The sequence below is a fragment of the Mytilus californianus genome, unplaced genomic scaffold (assembly GCF_021869535.1).
Source record: "Mytilus californianus isolate M0D057914Y unplaced genomic scaffold, xbMytCali1.0.p SCAF_9, whole genome shotgun sequence".
Lineage (NCBI taxonomy): Eukaryota > Metazoa > Mollusca > Bivalvia > Mytilida > Mytilidae > Mytilus > Mytilus californianus.
The window spans coordinates 56,926,636-56,943,309 of NW_026262745.1; the positions used below are offsets into that span (position 1 = coordinate 56,926,636).

Consider the following 16,674-nt stretch of genomic DNA (forward strand, 5'->3'; position numbering starts at 1 on the left):
TGTTTTAACTGTTATATTTGTTTATTTTGAACTCTTCGGTGTTGATTACAGATTTCTATGGTAATTTCTGTTAAAATTAATGGTATCGTGTCCTTAACTCGAATCAAAGCTTAACAAATAACGTCTAGAAGCATTAACGAACAATTTACACATCTTGTTATTCATTTAAATGTGTGCAATTAACTTCCTTCATACTTTGTTTTCTTTTAAAAACTCTGCTCTTAAAATCTTAAAAGTCCTGCAAATTTACCTAATAATAAACATGATAAAAGCGATATATCATTTTTAAACTAATCATTAGGTTACACTTCACCTGCAATTTCAACTGAAGCCGTTACGATTGGTGTTCTGTATGTGAATCTTTTTCGACCTGGTTCCGGGTTTACTGAAAATTAACAAATACAAGCTTGATGATTGCAGATGTAACACTTACATTCAAACAATATATGAAAAACGTTGTTATTGGAAACAGTAATACATGTAAGTGCCGCAAAATGTATTAACAAATTATAAACAGCTTTAATTCACAATTTTGTTTGACGAATAATATAGCTAAAGTGTATCGAAGATGGTTTCTTTAATAAGACTTTCTTTACGTTCACTAGAACTTAAAACTTGACGCTGCCACACTATTAAGTTGTCGTATCGTGTATGTATAATTTGCTTTAGTGTATTGTGGACGAATTCTATTGTGTCTTAGTATCCACAATATAAGGAAGCTAAAGCAAAAGACATTAAAAAACATATTTTGGTGTGGTCAATGTTTTCAGTATAAAAACAATCAAACAGTAAAACTTTTAAGTAATTAAGGTACATATATTTTACTGCATCTAAAATTAGAAACACCGTAACACCATGACCATTCTCTTCCGTTTACTTGTACACTATAAAGTTTTATACTCATTCTCACTAAAATGACATAAAACTGTTTGGGTTTTATGTTTACATAAAATAAGGAGATTTGGTATGATTGCCTATCCACCAGATACCACATGACGTAGATGTAAGCAACTATATGTCCTCTATATGCACCTCTGGCTTTTATGCTCTAAAAAAGATGTCTGATATGTATTTTCTTATTCAAAACTTATAGATATATACTGTAATTTTTTTTGACAACTCACCAGGTTGAAATTTCATTTCAGTTGATTTATTGCTGCAAATACAATGAAAGTATAATGAAACAGAAATGAAAATGTTAATTTTTCCAAAATTATTAAAAACAGCTGGATAGCCGATAAATTCTAACTCCATGCTTAATCAAAATATCTAATTGCTTTAAATATGATATTATAACTCATTTTGGACAGTTTACATTAGACTATTTTTGTTTACTAGTTAGAACTTATTTAAGTTTGTAGATCTTTAATCGTTTTGTATCATTGTCCCGTGCATGCTATATAAACCGGGATATTGCAGAACATTATACCCATACCAATGTATCATCATCTGCTCGAATTTGAAAAAGGTACCTGCTAAAAAAATTGACCATATCACGAAAATTGTAATATTTATTCATTAGTAATGAAGTCAACAGTATTTACTTGAAATGTAAAAAAAAAATCAAATCCACAGTCATAGTTTTGTATGTGTTTTATTTCATATAGGAAATGAATAAAAGATATGTAAATAAAATAATACGTCGAGGAGACAGAAACCCAACTTCACAAAAAGCCCAATAAATAATTCAACGTACTGTCTTGACCATAATATAGTATCTATATATACACCATTTGGCAAGCTCTAAATCGTATGACAATTATACGGATATATACTGTTCCTGACTTTGAATAGGTACATTAAAAAGTTAAACGGCATTTTGAGAACTAACCCAGTGGAATATTTATATGTGTATGAAGAATAACTCTCAGTTAAGTAAACACAGTTATGAGCCCCGTACGTATTACAGACCAAAACAAAAACGCACCCGTTCGTGCGCTTAGCTTAACCCCTATGTACATATTGAGAGAAAACAATCGAAGTATCGGCTCACCGGAATTAGGTATCTGACAAACAAGAAAAGTGTTTACAAGTTGCAACTCATTGTCGTTAAGTTACTGACCAAATACGAAGTCTTTCCGTAAGGTAGTTTATCAGATAAGAAACAAAAATTTGTTGGACCACCGGACGGACGGACAAACAATGGTGTTGCACCCAATCCTAGATTGGAGGTACAATATATAGACAAATATGTACCGTAATAAAAAATACCCTGCCTGAATACAAGCTAAGGTAACCTATCTATTGATACAGAATCATGCAATGGTGTGCTCTAATATCGACTGCTGTACTTCCTATGAAATGTTATACTACACCGCAATGGACTATATATATTGAGACAATTACGAAATAAATGTGGCTTTTTTGTGTGTTGAAGGCCGTATAGTGACCTTTAATTGTGTTTATCTTCGTCATTTGAACTATGATTGATAAAGTTGTCTCATACCAAATGTCCTTATTTTTATATTATCCCATTTACCTTTTTTTTGTAATTTATAATTGTTTGTCACGTCGGGGCCTTTTGAATAATTGAAACTATGCTCAAGCTGTATTGTCTACATGAAATGTAGGACTAATTTCGGACAGAGATGCAAATTATTTTTTTTTATTAGATTTATTTTCTTTTTGTTTCCGGTCATTTCTTTTCTAAAAGTAATTTACTAAAATACTTTTTCTATCCAAGTTTCGTAACAATTCATAAAGGTTTGGCAAATAGTTTATGCTACTTTACGAGTAACTATCTTTATAAATATTGATGATAAATATCATTGATTTCGAAAAAAAACCTTGGCTATACTAATGAACTTGACAGCGTAGTTGTGAAGGACGGGAAAGATTTCACGACGTTGTTGCGATTAAAACTTATTTCAACGTAATTTAGCGCCTTATTAGCAAACGTCCCGTTTGCCATTAAAAATCATGGTTTATTGCTTTTATTGAAAAAACAAGCACATGAACCCCCATTTTTTTCTTTGCAATCAATCAAGGAATGTTTCAGGGACGCTCCGCCAAAATTCTAAGAAAAAATCAACGATCAATTTTTTTCTGCACCTCTGAATAAACTCAAAAATATTGTCAATTTCTTTATTTCACTAATAGTAATATAATTTAAAAAAAAACAAAAATTAAGTTAAACCTTAAACTTGTTACAGCATTTTGATGCCGTGGTTCAAAGGAACATTTTACCAAAAAAAAACACCGGTTAAATTATGACTGTTCGTTCAAAAGTATTGTTACTTTCCTTAAAAGTCCTTATTTATGCAAGTTCAGTGTTTTTCCTTCAATATGCAAATTTCGAACCAAATTATCACAAAAAGTAAGTCATGAAGGTATATTTTTCTTTGCACATTTCAAAAGTACACATTAAAATTGACCTTCTACCAAAATTTCAAGAAAAAAATCAACAAGGGATCTCTACTGTATCGTATGCCCTTAATTGAACGCTTTGTGATTTTCTTAATGTACAATGTATGTCATAATTTTGTAGTTTACTTTAAAATTTCAGACAAACGTTATTTCATAATTTGGGAGATTACTTTCCCAATATAGGATGCCACACTTTTGAGTGCATCACCACGGCTAAAGCAGACCTGGTTGCTGTTCGACTCCGTCCGTCCGTCTGTCCGACAGAACTTGAGTAGAAAATATTTGTCAAATTTTTCTTTGCTTATATTGAAGGGAATGATTCTATATTTGGTCTTCATTCTCATAATGTTGAGTTGTAGCGGGAAAGCAATTTTTACAATTGCCATGTCACCACATCCTCTTTGTCGTTAGTTTTAAATTTTAATCAAAAGTTTCTTTGCTGCGGTGTAAGAGAATGATTAGTTATGCTTCAGTATACACGTTATCTCTATCAAAGGTATGCATCGACCAAAGTATTTTTTTTTTTTTTATACAAACCGAATTTTAGTGTTCAATACAAAGAGGTAGTTTTAAATCGATATCTAGTTACGATCGCGCATTCCACCGAAACCAACGTCGAGGATTCATTGAATTTGCAGTGAGTAGTATGCTCCGATCCAATTACAATTATTCCTATGAAAGGTTGAACTATATTTAAAGACAGCCTACACTTCAATTAAAGAAATATAACAAATGACTACATAATGATACATTTACGTTTAAGCTTACTTTGAATGCGTGTGTGATTCACTGGTAGTGTTTCTGTTGTGACCAAGACTACCTGCTGTACACAAATATCCTGTATAAAAACCAAATGTTATTTAGAGCAGAAAAAGATAAACTCAAACATTTAGGATATGTTGTTTATTGAAACTGAATTGTCATAGGGTCGGAGAATTCACATTCCTTGATGGCCAATGGTTCATAATGTACATGACCGATTGTTGACGAATTTAGTGATGGTTTGGGGTTAGATAAATAGAGATTAATACATTCGAGGTGCTGATATGGGTCGAGGGATGATACCCGGGCCGATATGGAAAAGACAATGTATTAATCTCCATATCATATACTTCCGACAATTGTTTTATGTAAGGCAAATAAACAAATGAAATAACTAAAACAGTCAAAAACTATTTAAAGAAGTTAAATCATGAATCCAACAAATACACTATAAATGTCCAACAATAGCATCACTACCTCCATATATATTATGGTACCATTTCCTATAGAGGCATTTTGAAACATTAAAAATTTGGAAGCTGGAAGCATGGAGGAAGTATTTACAGTTTTATTATCATTATTACTACATGTTGTACTATATGATATGATTCATAATTGTCAATGGCATTTATTAGCAAGTACTAATTGTAAACTAGCATCATTTTGAAAATCTATATCATCGGATTTAGCCATGTTAACATCTTTTTTTCAATAACAGCTGGTTCTGTACAAACAGATTTACCACTGGATCCAATAAACCTTATCGCTTTTTGTCCGCCATTACTGGACATCCCAAAAGTTCCCGTAAAATTTTGACGTCAAAATAAAAAATATCTGACGTCACAATGGAAAAGTAAACATACCATACCGGAAATACCGGAAGTAACTTGCACGAAAGGCACTGTTATGGGTTTTTTGCACGAGACGCCCCTGATATGGGTTATCAGCCCGGGTGGGAAATTATGGCTTGTGTACTTCCGTTCATTACACATATGCAAAAGCTATCATATTAATGCTAAGTATATGATAAAAGTCAATAACCAATCCGCTATCATGTGAAGCATACTCACTTGATTAGCTTATCAACGTATTGCATATGAGTAACAAGACAAGTGTTACATCTGGAGCAGGATCTGCTCACCCTTCCTAAGCACCCGAGATCGCCGCCGGTTCTGTGAGGTTCGTGTTGCTCCTTCTATGTTGTGTGTTGTATCTTGTTGTTTGTCTTTTTGTCGATTTTTGTTTTTTGCCATTGCGTTGTCAGTTTGCCATCGACTTGAATTTGAATACTCGTTTGCTATCTTCCGCCTCTTTCATCTAACTCTTCTAAATAGGATTTTACGAATTGTCTTTTACACATGTATCATTGTACCAATTTCAAATGCATTATAAGTCTGATACTTACGCTAAGTATACATTATGTATAGGTTAAGTCGCTTGTGTGTTTTTCTTTAATATTGAATGCACAATGTTTAAAAAAACGAGAGACGGAAGATACCTTGGAGACATTTTCAATGTCTTCTTTTTATTTTTAAACAAAATGTCCTCTCCCCGTTTATATCAGGAATATTATTAACTTATATTCAAGTGATAGGGTACCTGCATTAAGAATATGTCCAGCAGGACATTGTTCTATGTAACACGAACAGTCTTCTTGGGACGGTACGCAAAAAGTGATATCCTTGGGTTGTAAAACAAATGAATAGCCTCTTGTGTTATCACAACGGCAACTGATATCTTTCCTCGTTAATTCGTCAGTCTCAATTATCTGCCCCTCTTCACTGCATACAGATTTTTGGAAAATACATTCACTGCTTCCGTTTGTCCAAAACATAAATGGTTGATATCGGTTAGAGGAGCACATTTTCCCATTTAAACCTCCTAAAATTACCACCTTCAATCCTGAAAAAAACATGGTGTGTACGTTACTTCCGATTTTAGTATAAAAGAACAATTATATTGAATAATCTGTCGTCTGATAACACAACTCACTCTTTTTTTCTACTTACAAATATATTGTAGTTCCTTTACTCAACATTTCCTGAATATATGTTTTTATGCCGCCTTTAAAAGACAATAAATCACAGGGTTTGACTGCTTATAGAAGTAGGATAAGTTGATGCATCTTGTTGGGAGAATGCCACGGCTCTATGTACGTTAAAGAATCCTGCAACAACTCATTAGATGGCCTGTTGCCATTTCTTATTATCTAACATACCCTCTTGTTCCAATGACAGTTCAATTTTTCCACCCTCCTTTGAATTGTTTATTTGTGTTCGTCCTGAATTTTGGTAAAACATTTGCCACTGAACGTGAATCAATCAATCAACATTCGAATGTGGTCGGGGACAACAAAATGTGTAAGCAAACTGTTCTTATTTGCAAAGTGTTTCTTTCAAAAAGAAGACATGCGGTCTTCAACAATAGACATATGTGTCAAGCAGGAGTTAAAATGAAACCGACAATAATGTAAAGACACAATATCAGATCTGCTATCAACACTAAATTCTTTAAACAAGAAAACATTAAAGAGATTACAAATGGCAGGCACTGACACGTGTCCTGAATTACGCTTATTCGTGTGCATACATGTATTGCGGGTTAAAAAATGTTTTATCTAATATCGAACAATGGGATGACATAAGAATACATAATAATGTAAAGTTAACTCAATTGTAGACGAACAGTAGAAAAATAACAAAAATACATAACAAAAAACAATATCATGTTAAAGAATGCCTGTAGTAAATTATTTAGCATGCCTACACAGAAACGTGTCTTCCTAAACGCTAATATCCGGGCTGCCCAACAGAGACTATTTTATATAGAATTGTAATTAACCTCCCAGTAAGGAGGACAAAACCTTTTGCAATTACCATAATAAAGTTGTACAGGATTTCAATACAGGCAAAAAATATCAGAAACATGTTAGTTATGCTTAAAACTACAAATAAGCTTTTCCAAAAAGAATAAAAGAACAGAGTTTCAATGTCCCACGCGTTGCACATATTTTATCTGTCCAAGGAATATAGCTAAACAAAAACGTTTTTGATTCTTTAAAACTTTTTATAAATGTCACAAAAATGTAAGCTTGACAGCGCTTACAATGCAATCGTACATAAATTTAATTTTTCCAAGGGCATAACTCTTTTCAAAATAGTTGATCGACACTGTTTTTCAAACATGTCCCGGACATTGCTGTAATAAATCTTTGATATAAATTTCATTAATATCTGGCAATATTGTATACTAGAGCGCCATTACAAGGCAATTTTCTATAGAATTAACATTATTAATGGACATAACTCCTGCAAAATTAATTGATCAGCACTGACACAGACATTGCTGAAATAAAACTCCAATATAAATTTCAATACAATCGTTTAAGAAATGTGGACTTAAGAGCATTTACAGTACAGTTTTTCATATCATTAATACTTTCACATGTTTCAAGGGGTATTTTTTTTTAAACTAGGTAATTGGCACTGATCTTTTAACTTCTCTGAGACATTGCTGATACACCCCTTTGATCTTAACATAATGAAATCTTAGGAATTATATATATATCTTCCGTCCGTGAAACAGATTAGAAAACAAAATCTATATATTTCGAAATCTATAATAAATATCTGCTATCAATAATGTAGAAAAAGATGGTAGGAGTGTGCCCTTTTTTTAACATGCCTTATTGTCTCTATTAAAAAGTGGATACATGCGTATACGTCATTGATGAACCAACTCAATGGCACTAAAACTAAAGCCATTTAAAAAAAAATCTACTTAAAAATGCGGCCGTATGGTGGCCTATTATTGTTTAATACCACTTCCTTTAAACTCTGGTGGATAGTGGTCTCATTTTCAATTATAAAACATTTCCTCTTTTTTATATCAACTATTAGCTGTCATTATACAAAAGCCAACGTACTGTCCTCAATTTTCCTTCAATTAACTAACTATTCTTATTATTGTATTTAAAGTTATGCAGGGTTCAATTGCGCTACTTTGGTCGAAATTTGATTTACTGGCGAAGAGAGAGTAAGTATACGATATTTAAAACCATCAAATCACAACTTTATGCTCGGATATCTTCGGATAGAATACGAGTATCTCCGATTTGATTCAAACTTAACTAAAAGGAAACAGCTGTTAACCACACAACGTTTGCACATAAATTTTAGACCATCAATCTTAGAAGTGATGACCTGAAATATGTAGCGATACGCAATCTAAATGCACGTTACAAACAAAGTGACAGATAAGTCAGAGGTGATGTCACTTTGACGCCCTAAACATTTTTATATTTCACATTTTTTGTCATATTTTGACCTTTTATAGCTTTCTATGCGGTATGGGTTTTTTTCATTGTTGAAGGCAGTACGTTGATCTATGGTTAAAAACATCTATGTCATTTGATCTCTGGTGAATAGTTGTCTCTATTGGCAATCATATAATGTACCACATATTCTTATTTTTCTATTGAATTTGGCCATTTTAACATAAAGAGTTCATATTACACAAAAGTTTTGCTATACATGAATTAAGTTATTGACCAAGGCCATATCAAATAATACTTAACCCAGAATAACATCTGTGACACACATAGCAAAATATATATGTTTGGATAAACCTTGGTTCATATCTAAATATAAATGAGAAAATTTCAAAATGAGGCAGAATTTGCAATTTTCCATAAAATGCTAAAAACAGAGAAAGTTTGCGTAAGGGACAATTCAAAGTTATATATTACATTTGTGGTATTTGACAGACTTACTTCTTATAAGCATCTGATCGATGTTATTTAATAGATTCGAAATACCTTTTGATTCTCGATTCAAGGGGTGAAAAAACTAATCTAGTCATACTTTCTTTTTTATTTGGTACATAGTATAGAAAATAGCAGAAAAATAAAGTTCGGTTGAAAACTGGCAAATTGATACTTTCTGTCCAAATAAAACGATTGAATGTGACTATTTGCATTGATCACGACTATTAAAGCAACAGATTGCCAATGCTTTCTGCAACATGTGTTTGCTCTCTCCATTTAAGGTGTCATACTATCAAAGATACTATATGTTCCACCAAGTTAATCAACTTTCACAGCGATAGAGTTATACGCTTTTACCTTAAGTTTAACGTCAATGCCATGTTTAAACCTCAACCTACGTTTAAAAGCTTGATGTGACCGGTGACCTTTAGGAAATCACCTTCTACTCAAAATTGTGGGACTGTTTTAGAAAATAATACTCTGTTGCACATCTTCAGACACTTTTGATTCGAGTATGGCTTATAGATGGCTCAAAATCTCCACGTTAATAATTTTTTGCTTTCCGCACTAAAACATACAATTATAAGCTTAACATAAATCTTTGTATGCATCTATTCACCACTTAATGTAACATCAAATTTATATGTTTCAAATTTATAAACGATTAAACTATAAAATATAATCAATGTGTAATGCATTATTCATATTTAGGGTTCAAACATGATTGCAATTATTGTTTTTTTAATTCCAAAAATTAAAATTTTAAGGTGGAAGTACTCTTTCTTAATTCAAATCTGAAATAAAGTCTCATTACTGAAACTCCTCTAGGCAATAACAGAACGTAACATTGCCGTTATTGAAATAGTTATGACTAGGTGAAAACAACTGCTTATAATCTACAATAAAGCTTGTTACTTAAAAGTGTACTTTGACTAGACATTATGTTTGCAAAGATAGTGGGCAGGTTATTTTGATTGACATATACCTTTGTTATGATTGTTATTAGGGTTTTTCACAATGGTTAGTGATATTCGAGAACACGAGTTTGAAATATTTTAAAGATAACTCGAAGGATAGCTGATTTCAAATACCAATGTATATGGCTTAGACGAAATCTCTAAAAATGAGTACGACGAACAACTGACAAAGAGATGGTAGACATGGATAATCTAATGTATACAAAATGTTACGCAACAGTAACATGTTCAAATAAAAGTAATTGCATGATTATCTTGAAAGAAATTACTACATGGTAATGAAAATAATACCTGGTCCTTCAAAATCTGGTGTTCGTCTACAAAACTCAGTGTACATGCAGCTGTTTTCGTCAAACAAACAATAATATTGTGATGTATCATTGCAATCATGGTATGCTCGTAAGTTCCAATGTGAAATATGAGGACACTTGATATCATATGATTTGTATGAACATACGTATATAAGAACCTGAAACTGAATGTAAATTGGTCAATATACAAAAAAAAAAAACGAAAAAGAGATAAGAGGAAATACCAAAAATATTGGGCAGTAGAACTGTCCACACAACCCCAAACGAGTCGATCCCTCCCAGAAAGTATATAAGGATGTTTTAATGATACGATTGACCACTGAAGAGTAAGAAAATACTTTGGTTGGAATGAATGGTAATTTGTAATTGTTTATGCAGTAGAAACATGTATTTCTTGTTGGAATTAAGTGTTAGTTGCAATGTCTTTATATGTAAAACTAGAAAATCTTGTATTTTGTTCATCATCTAACCAAATGATCTTAACGTGCTCCTCTTATTGCAGTGTGTTCCGTTACTAATACAACTGATTCAAACAAGTCCAGAAGACGGACGCGAAGTGTTAACAATAGCTTACATGGACCATATTGGCCAAATCAACTCTAATGTCTCATCTACCAGATAAGCCGATTCGACAAATGACATGTATTAGAATATTAGTCATACTGATGTGTATACTCACCATTTGTGTAATACAATACTTGAGTGACATTTTCTATGCAACTGAAAAAACAAAAGCAATGCCAAAACAATGATACTAATATATATCAAACAAATTATTTTGGAAAATATCGATGAGAATTCAAAGCTTAATTGGTTTTTTAGAAAGATATCATGTATTTGAACCCAATGACAGACGGACTATTAGTATATTGTACTGAATGAGTCGTTTTAGATTAAGAATAAAAACAAAATCATATCGAAAGATACATGTACTAAGGAGGACTCATGTTCAAAGTTAGTAACATTGTTATATGTAGATACGTTCAGTACAATGACTTTGTTTTGTTATGGTGCTGTTGGTCATGACTGCGTTAATTCACTCCACACTCACAATCCTACCACCCTAACCCCGAATAGTTGTCTCGGATCTTTCCAAATAGCAAATAAGAAGCAATTAAAATCTTTGTATTAATATTCTACATTGAAATTGTCGTTGTAAGAACTTAATTCAGGTAAAGCTTCAATTTAGGGATGAAAAGAATCTAGTTGATTTTCAAGGTCAATGAAAAAGGTCACATCGCTATTTTTAGTTGCAAAGGACTGATGCACTTCAAACTTCCCTTGTTATTGACTAAGCATATTCTTTATGGATTTGAAACAAGTCGGAATCGACTTTCCGTTCGTATGAAGCATATTCAAAAATATATCCTATATTTCTCAACTACTCATAGGTTAATTGAAAGTATGTTGCTATTACAGAGTTTTTTGGATAGGGCCACCCTGCTAACTCAAGCAGTATTATGTTGTCCCATGATTGATGGTATCGCCTCGTAAGTTCTATGGACAAGAATGTTACCTAACAATTCAAATTGAAGTAGCAAATTGATAGAGATATTTCACTGTATTTCTTTTAATTTTTCCAATTTCACAAAGAAAGCTAGACGCTCATCGTTTTAGAAGATGGAATAAAATATTACGGCCTTTTTCCTTTCCATATACTCAATCCAAAGTTTATGAATTTAAGTAACAAATGCTTAACAACCAAAACAAGGAACAAAGAAGTATGTCCAATGAACGATGTTTTATTAATATTGTCAACATCGCGATGTCTACTGTGTCGTGTCATTATTGTGTTTACATTGAATCGTATTTATACCTAGTGTTTACATTGTTTACATAGTAACATTGCGATGATTACAATTACGAGTCAACATCATGTTTATAGTGAATACAAAGTCTATTCATTCGTGTTAACATCGTTCACATCGTAGACATCGCGATGTTGACAATAGCGAGTCAACACCGTGTTTATTTTGTATACCGAGTCTTTACGTTTGTGTATACATCGTGCACATCGTCGACATCGCGACGTTGACAATATTTAGTCAACATCGTGTTTATATTGTATACCGAGTCCCTACCTTTCTGTTTACATCGTTTACATCGTAGATGTCGCGATGTTAACAATATCGTGTCATCATCGTGTTTATATTGTGTACTGAGTCTTTACATTTGTGTTTATATCGTTCACATCCTCAACATCGCGATGATGAAAATAGTGTGTCATCATCGTGTTTTTATTGTTTACCGATTCACTACCTTTGTGTTAGTCCTCTAGATAAGCTTATGTTAATGACACTACCTTCAATAATGATTAATTCAATAGTTTAAATTATAATAATTTTGTTTATTATGTTATACTTATGAATTTGATTGTGTTAATTTGCTAGTTATCTGTAAAAGTTTTGTGCATAAGAAACTTAAAAAAAAAAAAAAAAAGCTTTTAAAAAAGGAAATTCGTTTAATTAAAATACTCATATTCATGAGATAGTTATGTTCGTCGGGCATTTTTACCACCATATTATTGCCAGAAATGATAAATTTTTGTTTACACTTTGATATAATTGTTTGATAATTAAAAAAATAACGAGTCGTCTTTAATTGGCAATAACTCCTATATTTAGTCACAAATGTACACGATGTAAAGACGATATCGTTAATACATTGTAAATATCTCGATGTTAACAATTTAAACGATGTAAACAGTATACAAGAGTTCATACAATATAAATGATGTTGACACGATATGATTAACACTGCAATGTAAACGATGTAAACACGATATTGATAATACATTGTATACATCGCGATGTTAACTATATCAACGATGTAAACAGTATATTAGATTTGTTAAAATGTTTACAATGTTGACACGATTTCGTGTAAATACTGTTAATATTGCTATGTAAACACGATACGGTTACTACATTGTAAACATCGCAATGTGAACAATGTCAACGATGTAAACAGTATATAGGAGTTCTTACAATGTAAACGACGTTAATACAATATCGTGTAAACATTGTTAATATCGTGATGTAAACGATGTAAACATTAAATCGTTACTCCGTTGTAAACATCGATGTTAACTATGTCAACGATGTAAACAGTATATTATGTTAACGATGTTGACACAATATCGTGTTAACATTGTTAAAATCTCTATGTAAACTATGTAAACAAGATATCGTAACTACATTGTATACATCGCGATGCTAACGATGTCAACAATGTAAACAGTATATAAGAGTTCTTACAATGTTAACGATGTTGACTCGGTATCGTGTAAACATTGTAAATATCACGATGTCGACAATATTGTTTTATATTGTGGACTGGACATAGATGGGAACAATACCATTGAGGTAAGTTTATCAGACATACAACCAAACATTTCTCAAGTCTTTATACTACGAGTAATAGTCATATGCGATCGTGTCTATTTTTGAGACGACCCCTTACATCAAACCTGTCAGCGTCAAGTGAAGACATTTATTGAAAAGGTCTATTAAAAATGGTTTCATTGTGAGTGAAATGCTTATATTAGATTCATGACCTCCTCTGTAGGCTTTGCATTTTTGAATAAGTCTTAATGATTTTAATGGTTTATTACATTTTTTAGATAATACATGACATAACAGTAAATGGTTGGAATTGTTAACGTTTCCTTATTGTGAGTATGTATGTAGAACATATAATCTTTGAGAAAGGAATTATCTTTTTTGTGTATTTACAGTTCAAAAGCAACGCATTTAAAAATATAAGCTACCATTACATTTTATTTCACAGCTACAATTATAATGCTCCTCTTTTCATCAAATATTACTTATATATAGCGAAGTTATCGTATATGTTTTTTTTAAAGGAATGATTGTCCATTTGTATGGTTCAATAGGACAATTAACCAAAATGTAAATGTTCTTTTAAAATGCAAAGAAATATTCTGCAATTTATTTGATATGCAAACGATAATTCAACTTTCGGTTTAAATTGTATCGAAGCATTTGAAAAGGCTATTATTAACAACCACGGATTCAATAATTTAAATTTTGGTAAGCATATAAGAAAACGATTTAGGACATTTGAATTATGAGATATTTTCTTTTTTTTGTAATGAATTTCTATTGTTTCAATTTTTTCAATTTTGAAGTCATTAATATTCTCCTAACATTAACGGTGCCTATTGTACTGCACCAGTAAACTGCACTGATTGATTTTGTTTTTCAAAATTTAATGTTTAATCAGTTGCAATCATAAATCATATCAAGATGATAATGTGCTTCGGGGCAGCTGCTACTGATTTATCAATTGTTTTGGTGTTTTGAACTGTAAGTTAACAATATAACTATCCTATTAAGAACATTGTTTTTACATACATTCTTCCCAATTAAGAAACATAATCCTACAGTTTCATTGTTCAAGATGACTTTGCTATATATTCTAAACTAAAAGATACACATGTTACAATTGTATTGACTTTTGGGTTAAACCTCTATCCTTAATGAGTTTATATTTGTAACATATCATAAAGGGTATATCATCAAAGGATGATAGGCTTAACTTAATGTAAAGCTATGATGTTCTAAATCGGATTTTTTTGTCTTTAAACAAATAAAAAAAATATAATAAAATTTAACAGAAGTCATCTCCTACCAGGAATGTCAACAAAATATTCTCAATGTATCGTATCTCGCAAAGTATTTTTAATTTGTTCTTGAAGCTCTGAGTCTATTAATAATGAATTTAATAGATTTGGCTAATTTATCATTTTTCGCGTACGATTTTTTATTTATGTAACAGGTTTGATGATAATCACATGCATTCACCCTTTTGTTTTACTTTTAGCCACAGTGGCCAAGTTGCTTTATTTTGCATGGGTGGCATAAGTTGGCACACATTGTTTAGTAGGAACATAATGATGATTGCGGCAAAGTGTGGTCCCAATTGCGCTGTTGAATTCAGAGGATTTTTCCCAAACGAAAACGACGTAGGACGTCAATTTATGGCAATACCTCATCTTGCCCTTTTCACCTGGGCTACCCTTTAACACTCTGGATTATTAAGAAACAATATGTCGTTTTGATATCTTCAGGTGATGTTGACATAAAACAGCTACGTTGTGTTTCTTTTTGGGTCTTTAAGCTAAGCCATAATCTTTATCAAAAATATTATGTATCCTTTATCTTAATTTTAATAATTACTACAAAGATAATCATGTAAGAAAAAAATCAAGATTTATTTTTTCCAACACAAATAGCTGATTATTGTCGTCAGACACTGTAGCAACTTTCGATTGTTTCGTTTTTGCCATTGTACTGTCTGATGGTAGATTCTAGAGAAATACATACAGTAATACATATTAACTACGCTTTCCTGTCGTAATATCAGATTATTTCATGGTATTTTTCATATCATATATATTATCAGTCCAAGGTTCAATATCAGCCCTCGAGCCTTCGGCTCTTGGACTGATATTGAACCTAGGGCTGATAATACATCTGATATGAAAAATGACATATTATGATCATTTTATCATATGCTTCAACAATGGAGAAAAAATACCAGTTTAATATATCGATCCACTTAGTGCTTCTCAAGTTGAACTTCAAAAGTGAAAAGTTTACGGATGTCGGACGCCAAATGTAATACATCCGATATGAAATCTTTCTATCAAATGCTTCAACAGAGGAGAAAAACAACAGTATAATATATTTCTATATTGACGATAAAAAAAATTTCAACAAAACATTGAATTCCTAATAATTATTTTGTACCCTCCTTTGTTATGTTTTTTCACTGAAAACGTACCATTAAGGTGTATTTTCCGGAATTTGCAGAGTAACGCCGGAAGGCCATGCGATAACGTTACGGAAAGGCATGTGATATTAGCTGGAAGCATGTGATAAATTTGTCATATCAGCCCGCTAAACACTATTTCGGAAAATATGGAATTTACATTAGTTTAAGGATATTATCATACTGTAAAAATTATAAGTTATTTACTCTAAGTATATGATAAATATAGATTATAACACGGCATTTTTCATATCAGACCCCTTATCAGCCCTAGGTCATGATATCAGCCCGAGAGCCGACAGGCTCTAGGGATGATTTTGACCATGGGCTGATAAGGGGTCTGATATGAAAAATGACATGTTATGTTCTTTTTATCATATACTTTAGCGGAAGCCATACAGACAAGAAAAACTATTTTAAAACATTATAAAATTCATTTATTGTATTATTTGTTTTGCCTTTTTTAAATTATATATTTTCATGTTTCCTTATATTCATTCTTTTATTCTACTTAGTTATGTTTTTCACAAAATGTACCACTGAGGTTTATTTTCCGGAATTTGCAGAATGACGTCGAAATGCTTTGCGATAACGTTAAATAAAGGCATGCGATAATAACCGGAAGCAGTTGATATAAACCGGAAGCAGTTGATAACGAAAGTCATATCACACGGCTAAGACAATTCTTCAAATTTAA

At 31.8% G+C, this 16,674-nt stretch overlaps 1 protein-coding gene across 1 annotated transcript; it reads right to left on the bottom strand.

Moving 5' to 3' along the window:
- Nucleotides 1-302: 302 nt before the first annotated feature.
- Nucleotides 303-10,908, bottom strand: LOC127715961 (uncharacterized). The gene is made up of 6 exons (XM_052222064.1): nt 10,861-10,908; nt 10,162-10,345; nt 5,728-6,030; nt 4,135-4,204; nt 1,125-1,156; nt 303-385 (listed from the first exon to the last, which is right to left on the bottom strand). The coding sequence occupies exons 1-6, from the start codon at nt 10,888-10,890 to the stop codon at nt 303-305; spliced, it is 702 nt and encodes a 233-aa protein (XP_052078024.1). The 5' UTR covers nt 10,891-10,908.
- Nucleotides 10,909-16,674: the final 5,766 nt, after the last annotated feature.